The 10,377-nt window shown below is 41.7% G+C and overlaps 1 protein-coding gene across 1 annotated transcript in view; it reads left to right on the top strand.

Moving 5' to 3' along the window:
- Window positions 1-5,683: 5,683 nt before the first annotated feature.
- Window positions 5,684-10,377, top strand: part of celf2 (cugbp, Elav-like family member 2) — a 247,913-nt gene continuing 243,219 nt past the window's right edge. The window contains exon 1 of the mRNA XM_037981133.1: window positions 5,684-5,951. Within this exon, the coding sequence (XP_037837061.1) occupies window positions 5,899-5,951 (53 nt within the window). The 5' untranslated portion in view covers window positions 5,684-5,898. The remainder of the gene's footprint in view (window positions 5,952-10,377) is intronic.

Genomic DNA, 10,377 nt, shown 5'->3' with positions numbered 1-10,377 from the left:
GTACATCAAAGATCTTTTGCATTTCGCAACCCTCTTTCAAAGTCACTTAGATCTTTCCCACTTGCCATCTTTCACCAAATTATTCAGTGGGGCTGCATGTAGGAATGCAAATGTTTGGTTCAGATGGACCAAACTATGAGCACACTTCACCTGTCCAACTGCTTAATAGAAAGGTATTAATAAATGTGTAAATGGAAAAGGTGATTCTCTAAAATGTTTGATATTTACTGCTTTGTACTTTTTCCAGCTTCCCATTTCATAAGTCAGATGTGGTAATGTGGACTCAGTTCTCCGCTTTATCGCCATATCCTCTTTAAAACATGCTGTAAACAAAACACAGAGGCCTCCATTTTGGTAAATTTCTTTTATCAGCTTTACTCCCATTCATGAAACCATGTCTCACATTCTGAATCTTCTGTGTGAGAAGCTCATTCAATGTTGCCAAATACCCCTTTCTGTCAGAACATCTTGCCAGTGCAAAAAAGTCAGTTTTCCTGGTAAAGCTGTTTTTTTGTTTTTCCCCAGATGTTAACACAAGCCAGCGGATGAGGGCACCACGGTTAAAGGAGTTTGTTTGGCAGTAGTATGCACATTAATTTCAAAGGGCAAAATTTCCTTGGGTTTTTTTCTGTTTTAAAAAGACAACTGTCTTAGATTTTGCCTCCTTTCTTATAGTTTTATCATTTTATGATGAAAACGTTTATACACTTACTGTACAGAAGTTTTATCCAGCTTTTTTATGTTGGTTTGAACACTATTGAAGTTGTCATGATAAAATGAGATTATTGGTTCAAAACATTTGAAAGGAAATGTAAAACTCAAACTTCACATTTAATGGAATTAGTAATGTTCATTAACTTGACTTTGGATATCAATTAGATGGGTAGATTGATTGAAATGTTATGATCTGTCCATCAGATTTTTCCTTTCAATGGTTTATATTTTCAGGAAGTTGAATATGTTGTTGGTTTTATTTGGCCAAATGGCTTGTTGAATCTTTTTGTGCAGCTTGAAGATGAGTCATAAATATTCATCATACCAGGACAGTTTTCTGCTGTATAAAGACAGTTATATCAATTATTTTAAAATGGACATTCAGATTTCAAGTAACGTTTTACTTAAATCAGTTGAGTTTTTCACAAATAAACCATTTTATCCTAGTTAAAACAGATTTTTAGGTTCAGTTACACTAAACAGTTTAAGCAGCTACATTGTCCAAATGCAACAAACTAATGCAGACATTAGCAAAACAACAGATTTTTAATCAAGAAACATAATAGAACTTTTTTCCCTTCTTATTATTTTGAGATCCTGAGGATTTTAAGCCATTTCTCTTACATGTATTTTAAGGTAAAATACCATGGTGGATTTTGCAGTGCTCTAACTAATATACGGTAAAAGATACCTACCTGATGCACATTTTCTATGACAGTTGAGTAAAAATAGAAGTGATGTCCAGACCTGCTTCTTAGGACAGCCAAGCAATCAAACCTAATGTGCATTTCGTTTGTATCCTCCCAGTTCACTTCTAACATACATATTCAAAGCCAAAAGTAAAGCAAATAAAGGATTCAAAAAAATCACATAGTAAGAGTTTGTTTTAAAAATGGTAACTAGGTAATTTATGATTCTAAATTTCCTTCAGGGTAAATGCATCGTTTTCTGGACCCTTGCCATCTATAACTTGATTTCCGCAGCATAAATCACTAAGAAATTTAAACTATATGTTTGTTTCTTCTTGGTGATGTGCTTGATCAGGAATATTTGTATGAACAGTTTATTAAGCAACCAATCATGAGTTTGGTAAATGTTATGCTATTTTTTATTGAATCATTTGTTTGATTCATTCAGTACAAAACTGTTATGTCCTTCAACATAAATGTTTTTGTTTCATCTAGTTCTATTCTACACTAGAAGATCCTCATTCAGATGATTTGTTTAATTTGTGTTTCTTTCTTTTAGTATTCAGGTCAATGTTGAAAAGCACTTCAGCTTCCGATTCCACTTGTGGAGTGTTTTACCTTTCATTCATAGTAGTTTTTCAGTCTTTTAAAATAACTGTGAGGTTGAGCGTTTTTTACTTCAAACTTTAAATTCACATTCAAATTATTCCAGTTTCAGCTCTTTCACTACTTGAGGCATCTGATTCTTATCATTTTAAAACTATTTTTTTCATTGACCCAGTTTCTGCTGCTTATCCGTGGTTGGGTCACGGAGGCAACAGGTCCAGAAGGGAAACCCAGACGTCCTTCTCCTCAGTGACACTGTTTAGCTCCTCCTGGGGGATCCCTAGGCATTCTCAGGCCAGAGAGGATACATAATCTGTCCAGCAACTTGTGGGTCAGCCTCAGGGACTTCTCCAAGGAGGGGAGAAACAAAAACCACCAACGGAAGGCACCCAGTCAACATTCTGTTTAAATGCCTAAACCACCTCAGATGTCTCCTTTTGATGCAAAGCATTAGTGACTCTACTGCAAGCTACTATAGACTGATGGAACTCCTCCCACAATCTCTAAGGCTGAGCCGACTACCCTATGAATGAAGCACATTTCAGCTTCTTGTATCTGGAGTCTTTTTCTTATAGTCATGATCCTTATCTCATCACCAAAGGCAAAGGTTGAATTGTAGATTGTAGTTGGACTAGTAAATTGAGTTTTTCAGCTCAGCTCACCTGCTCCTTTACCATGACAGACCAGACAAACACCCTCATTACTACAGATAAGTCTCCAATACGTCAGTCTTTCTCTCAGTCCCAGAAGAGAACAAGACATCCAAATACGTGGTCTACTAGAACCACAACTCCTACACTTGAGGCAAAGACTCTTTCCCAACCCTGAGGGAGCATTCAACTTTTTTTCGGTTGAGAACCATGGCCTCAGACTTAAAAGGATGTGACTGTCACCTTGAACACTTCAGTCAAATCAAAGTCCTGGCTTAAAGGTGCCAGCAAGACCATTTCATCTTCAAAGGCCAGATATGAGAACCTAAGGTGTCTGTCCATGAACACCACAACAAAGATTGGAGACAAGGAACAGCCCTGGAAAAGTCGATTTTGTACCAGGCTCAAGCTTGACTTTGTGCCGGGGATGCTTACACAGATCATACTGTGGTTATGCAGGGACCACATAGCCTTTAAAAGTGACTTCAGTACCCCATACTCCCACAGCACCCCTAGCTAAATGTCTCAGGGAACACATTCACAAGCCTTCTCCAGATCCACAAAATGCATGTGGATCAAACACTCATGTCCCTAATGACTCTGCGAAGGTGAACACGAATACACAAGCTTTATCATTATCACTGACCTGCAATGACATGATCCTGTAATTGCCTGTGTGTGTGTGTATGTTAGCAAAATATTCCATAAACCACTGGGCAGATGTTAATGAAACTTTCATAAAGCAATCATTGGATGTACATCTACAACAGACTAACTTCTGAAGCCAAACTCTTTCAAAACGGCTGCAACAACTATTGAACATTAGCAAACACAAGAATAGCTACAGCTCTATCAGTTTTACAGATACTGACATAAAACGTGGTGTGGTAGTAGCTGTGACTCATTCCCTTTACATATGTCAAGTGCTAACAGATTGTGCAAGATCTTGGTTCAGAACTTTAGAATCCAAGGCCTTGGGTAATATGCATTCCATTAAGAAATGCTTCTCTTTAATTTTGAAACAAGTTCTGATACTAAATTTAAACAGGAAAAAAAGGAACAAAAAAATTAGAACAAAAACATCTAAATAAAATTGGGCAAATCAAGGAAAGAATGCTTAAGGTATTCCATTTTTCAAAGATCAATATCTAATGCAGTTTGGTAGGGTGGGGGAGGTATGGATTCATAAAGAGCTACGAGTTGTAAAGATTATAATTAGTTCGTACTCTGTGGTCTCCCTTTTTTAACCCATGCATTTAAATGCAACACTTACTGTTAGGAGGCGCTGTGGCTGCCATTGTGATTAACACTCAAAAGTTATAACTGTAGAGACGAGAGCTGAACTCTGTTTGATCTCTCTGCTGCGTGTGTGCACATTTGCACAAGCCTTCGTTCCTGGATGAGCACAAGCAACAGAATTAGAGACTGAGGAGAAGGAGCGAGCGACGCTGTCAGCTATCACTATTCTCCACCTCCTCCTCCTCTTGCTCTTCTGTGAAGCAGATGTCCAATCGAGTCTATTTTAAGCCAGTGCATTGTGGCTGCTGATGCTGAGAGCCGGTCTGTAACATTGCATTACTGTTACCTAGTGTATTCAAGGATCAGCTCAAATTCCCCATTTATATTCATGTAAACTTGCATTACTGCACTGGAAATTACTTGCGAGGAAGCCTTTATCGATCATCTGACTGCAAAGCACATCGAGCAGAGTCCAAATTTGAACCCGTTGTCGTTTTCTTGTCACAACCTGACCGTTAACTGACTGCCTGTGCTGTAACCACAGCGGCTGTGACTTCCAGACGCTCTCTGTTCTGTCATCCCGGACAATTATCTGAAACACAGCTCTGACACTTGTTCTGTTTTTCGAGGCCTCTGTTTTTTGTTTTTTTGTAGTTTTTCTCTCTCTCTCTTTCCTTTCGCCCCACCTCGACAAGCAAATAGAGCTCAGAATAGGTGGGATTTGGCTGTTGCCTTGTCATTCTTTCACCAAAGATGATGCGTCTGCTGCCACGTCAAGGGGAGGAGAGAAGCAAAAAAAAAAAAAAAACAGTTATCAACAGGATGTGGTGGTGTCAGACAGGAAGTCAGCGCTGATGGGGGGTGGGGGGTTGCAGAAATGTTCTGCAGGGTTTGTGTTGATGCCTTAAACGGTTAACAGAGCAGTTAGCTCACTGTGAATGAGCTCACTGGTGCCAAACTTAAACATGATAAACAAAAGGTGGGACCTAAATATTTTCAGTTGGTTTAATCGTTTAGATTTATTTAGTGACAACTGCAAATACATCTTAAAAACATGTTCTTCAGGTGTCATTTTGGGAAGGATAGGGTTAGTATTTTCTGTACAAACTGTAATATAAACTACTAAGGGGGTTTAGTTGGCTAGATTAAAATTGAGGTAAAACTTTTAATAGTGAAGGCCTAGCATTACTTGAAGGAATGCATATCGCCTGCCACCATTCATACCAGAGTTTTAAGCTAGGATCATTTTATGTAGCTGTTTTGGTAAAATCTTGAAAATAACATTAGCAATCTCATATTTGTAAATTTACTTAATTCAGATATTTTCCTTTACCACCTGTGTGTATTTAAAGCTTGATACTTGATGGTGACGTAACTCAGTGGAAGCAGCAAGTAAACTGAATAAATTCAAGTTATTTTTACAGTGCAAACTTAAGTGACATCATTATAACAGCTATTTTTTAAATGATCTGCATCAAACACATCGTCCCCTAAGGAATTAAACCTCCCAAAAGCGTCAAAACAACACTTTAAAGTGGTTGTGTTTGTACTGCGCGCCATTCATAGTGTAAAAGAAAGGTGAAAAATTGCCATTTTAAATCAGAAAGTGGGTGCATGATGCGAGCAGGAGAACACCGCTGCGTTCCCCGCAGCAGCTGCCCGGTTCTGACGGACGGAGCGGAGGAAGCGCCGAGACTCTTCTGCTGAGCGCAGGCTTGGTAGAGGGGGGCGGAGAGAGCGCGCAGGAGTGTGTGTGTGAGAGAGAGGGAGAGAGAGAGAGAGGGTGGGTTGAGAAGGAGAGGAGGAAGAACTGTGACAGCGCCTCATCAGCCGCTGAACAACCAGGACGAGCTTGCATCCGAGTCGACCGCTGTTGTCAATCGCAGACGGAGTTTACAGCCTTTGTGCCGCTTTTTTCCCCCCCCTTTCGATCTTTTTGTTCCGCTGCACCTTCCCACCCTCTCCCGGTGCTGCCCCCTCCCCAGCCCTGCCAGTCGACCATGGTTTCTATAATTTCAGACCTGGACCCTCTGAAAAGCTGGAACGTGTTAAGGTAAGGTTTCTGCACAGACAGCCTCGCCTGAAGAAGGGGGAGGGTGGCGTGGGGGGTTGACGGGTGGAGGTGGTGGTTTTTGGAGCGAAATAAGGGTGGGACAGGAGCGGAGGCGCGGGGGAGAGCAGGCAGGAGGTCTCAGCCTGCTTTCTGAGTGAAGCTATTTGGCGCAGCGGTGCGTAATTACGCACAGTTTGCACCGCTCCGGCGAAAGATCTGCGCTGTTTTCCCACTTTGTGCGCTTCCCCTTTCCATCTGTCATGAGTGTGACGCGTGCGAGCTGTCGTGTCCGCGTGCATCTCATTGACCCCGCGCGTTCCGCTGCGCTTCTTCACCCCCGATCATCTCCGAACCCCGTCTCATTTCAGCCATGAAGTATCAACAACACCCAGAACTTCCACCACCCCCTCCCAATCTGCTCCCTCACACACACACACACACACACACACACACACACACACACACCCCTCCTCCTTGTTCTGATGCTGTCCCTCCAAAATGTTCAGCTGAAAAATTCCAGTAATTCATTTTGAAACGACTCTTCCTAGCTTTTAAAGACGATCAAGTTTCACCTCCAGAGCTGCTTTTATGAATCAGAACTCATGAAGCAGATTTGATTCCCAGAGCCTCCACCGTGAGGTCAAAGGTCAAACATCTCCAGCTTCACTTCCCAGCTCCTCCTTTTTGTCAAACAGCTATTAAACTCATAGGCAGGACATATCTGGTACCTGCAAATCACTCTGAATACATTCACTGTCATTAAGTATCTCAGCAGAAAAAGCCTATGAATTTAAAGAGCACCCCCTACACACACACACACACACACTATCCTTGAATATTTCAGCCGTTTGATAAATAAGTCATTATTCCCTCGACACACTCTCAGCAGGGACTATCGCAAATTCTATTTTAGAGCCAGCGAAAAGGGGGGGGGTAGCACCCTCAAGACCCTCAAGACCCTCAGATTATTCTTTTAATGCTTCCTCTTCGCTCTTTTATCATTTTTATCCCCCTCCCTTGCTGCCCTCCATCCCGCCATCATTATCCACAAATTCAAAATAGGAAATGAGAAGAGCGGGCATATTTTAAAGAGCTGCTGATAGACTAAAACGGGGACGGGGCGGGGAGGTAAAGTAAATGATGTCATTTCCAAACAGGCAGTGATGACCATTTGAAAATAGGACACACACACACACACACACACACTCATAAATAAACTCACCGGGGACTTTCTGTAACCTGGCAGGGACAGATGTCTTGATAGCTTTAAATGTCCCTCTTCTTTTCATTTTTCCCCCTGCACAGATAACTAATTAATAATTGCATATTAGTCTCAGTGCGGCCATGTTTGCTCAACAGGTTGAAAAGGCAAAAGTCAGCGAGGGCCCGCAGGGGTTTAAGGTTCAAATATTAATAAAGATTTGCCTGCAGGAAATTCGGAGAGAGTTTTAAAAATATTGCTGTCGTCTCTCGGAAGCTTTGAAGAAAAGCAAGCGAGGAAGGAGAGCAAGAGGCGACAGGAGTATTTATCTTCATTTTATTAAACCTTTTTTTTTATTTCCTCCTCTCTCTCTCTTTCTCCCTCAGATTAGAGGCAGCTGTCCCTCTCCAAAGACGATGCGTTTTAATAAAGACCAGCTCACCGTCGGCCCATCGCTCACTCTCTCTCTGGGTCACAGTCACACACATACACAAAAAAGACAAATAAAACTCGCAAAGAAGCTCTCACGCCCACTTCTCAATCATCTGATTATGAAGCACCTCGGCGGCGTTCTTGTTTTTTTCACTAATGAGGTTCTCCTCCAGCACACACACACAAAGGGTTGCTTTTACGTTTCTTGTCAAATCTCTGTGGAACAACAGTGAAACGACAAATCTGAAGCTTGTTTTTTCCTCAATTCTAACAAAGTAATGCAGCTCAAACCTAAACTTACTGCTTTTGCATGAAGAAAAACAGTCAAGAGGCGTCATTCAGCAAGAAATGCAAATTAGCACAGTTAATCTGTATATGCACGTCCTGTTAAATTAGGTTTCATTTGAATGTAATATTGGAGAAGTGATCATCATCGGGGCGTGTCCGCTCCCCAGATTTCACTGTCTGCTCTTTGTCACACGTGTGTAAAAACAAACTCCTGGGAGAGCTGTGCACCGACGTTAGAAATCAGGCAAAACAGCAGGCGTTCAGCCGCGCAGCCCGGATGAGAACGAGTTTCATTCTGTCATTTCTTTAACTAATCGGCCGATCCAAAGGTCAAGTTTGGGAAAGAAAACCTCCACCCTCGTCGCTCCCTCCCACCCCTCCCTTCAGGGTCACTGTCATCCTGCAGCACGCTCCAAAAAAAGACAGCGGGGACCGAAAGGAAAGTAGTTGGACAGTGGGGACATTGGGGGGTCTTGACCTTTGACCTCTTTGTGTTGGTTTTAATTAATCCACTTAAAGAGTTTGTCCTCTTGCATTATGCGTGGCTTTATGTCCCGCCGGACCGAGACGAGAGGCGCAAATCCATCTGCCTAATTACCGAGACCACTGTTTGAATCTTTAAATCCCCTCTGATAGTGTGTGTGTGTGTGTGAGGGAGAGTGAGAGAAAGAGAAAGAGTGTGCTCCAGCTCTGAGCCAGACCTTTCCACCAGTCGGAATTCTACTTGTTTTAATTAAAGGTGATCATTGAAACGTTTTGTAGTTGCTGATATTGTCCAATTGAAGCAGCTTTATCTGGAGTATTTATTTCTTTGAATGATGGAAAAGACCCAGAAATGATGGGCAAGGATGCAAGTGTTTTTACTGAAAGAGCATTTTTATAATTAATTCAAATTTAACATGTTAAATTTGACGAACTTCTTCCGTGGTCTTTGTTTTAGCGCTGCCGTTGTTGGCAGAGTTATTCTGCTCCACTGAGATGAGGGCAGCGTTCTGCTCTCATTTGTTCCCCGGGTGCTGGTGCTCGAGGCTGAATTTGACGCATGATGAATGATGACGCCAACTTCGTCACCCGACGTTCCGATGAGTTATTTTCGAGGCTTTTTGTAGCGTAGAATCGGAGGAATCACCTCAAATGACAAAGCAGTGGATCCTTGTTGCATTCCGTTGTTCGTGGAATTCTAGATGCAAAAATTCAGCTATAATCTCAAAAATTAACTACTTTTTCTTTTACTTTCTTGCCACTTTTAAGGCATAAAATCCCCCCCAAAATGCTGCGTAAGGTTAAACCAGAACCTTAGCTTGGACTTTTTTGCCTAACGACTCCGCTTAAGTGCGGAGCTCAGGAAAAAAAGGCGGGCTCACAGTTCCCTCTCTGCTTCCCACAGCTGTCAGTCAAACCTTTTGTAGGAGCGAAGAACAATACAGCATTCAGAGTGTGAGTGACGGAGGCGGACGGGGCGGGCAGACGGAGAAAGAAAGGGAGGACTGAGTTCCTCTGAACTCTTTGGAATCAAGAAAGAGATAATTACACAGCTGAGACAAGTGTGCTTCATGAAACACAAGAGACGGAGGACAGATGACTAAAGAGGAGTCTTCAGAAGCCAGAGAGAGTTGGGATTTGAAGGAAAGCGGAGCAAAAGAAAGAAGGAAATTCATTATCAGTCACTTTTAGTTGGAAAAGCACAAATATTCTCTGCATTTTACTGGAATACTTTCCAGAAATAAACCATAATCTTAACTCTGATAGGTTTGATTATCTTGCTGCTTTTTACAAAATCTGAATAAATTTTATAAAAGCCTGATATTTTTTAAAGGCCTAATGACCCCTGAGTGTACTGGCTGCAAATGAGCTTTTATTCTCAACCAGTTTGGCAGCGAGGAAAGTAAAAATGAGTCATTACTACAGTTTCAAGAGCAGGAAATCTTTGACATTTAGGAAGCTAATTGTCCTTTTTTTTTTTATCTGTACTGGAGTAGTTTGTGGCGAAAAGACCATTTTTAGGTTGTTTTAAATGTTGCTTTAAGAACAAAAAATATGAGCCAATAAAACGGACACATCCGAACACATAAGATGTTTTTTGTTTTTTCTCTCCTCCTCTTCAAAGGGGAATGAGTGGCTATTGTTCTGCTTTTACCAAAACGCTTCAGTCGCAGTGCTGAATCACTCTCAGCCTCAGAAAGAGCGTGTTCGCAGGTTACGGTGTGTGCATGAGAGTCGTACACAGACTCTGTGTTCTATCCTCTGCATCCTGCTGCCTGTTTCTGCCTTCGACTTGTTTGATTTCTTCCAAAAGTAAAGATTAGACCCACCGCAGGCTTCAAACTCACAGAGGACATTGCGCGCCTCTTTAATGTTATTTTTGACTAAAACAAGTCTTGTTGCCTGTCATGGCACAGACAGGAGCTGCTTTTTAAATATTTATTTATTTTTAACTTTCTCCACATCCAACGAACATCGTCCTCGTCAACAGCTGCCGCAGGGATTTCTTACACGACGGGAACA

This window comes from Kryptolebias marmoratus, linkage group LG18, assembly GCF_001649575.2.
Source record: "Kryptolebias marmoratus isolate JLee-2015 linkage group LG18, ASM164957v2, whole genome shotgun sequence".
Taxonomy (NCBI): Eukaryota; Metazoa; Chordata; class Actinopteri; order Cyprinodontiformes; family Rivulidae; genus Kryptolebias; species Kryptolebias marmoratus.
Note: the sequence above shows the minus strand (reverse complement) of the source record. Positions and strands in the feature narration are given on the sequence as shown.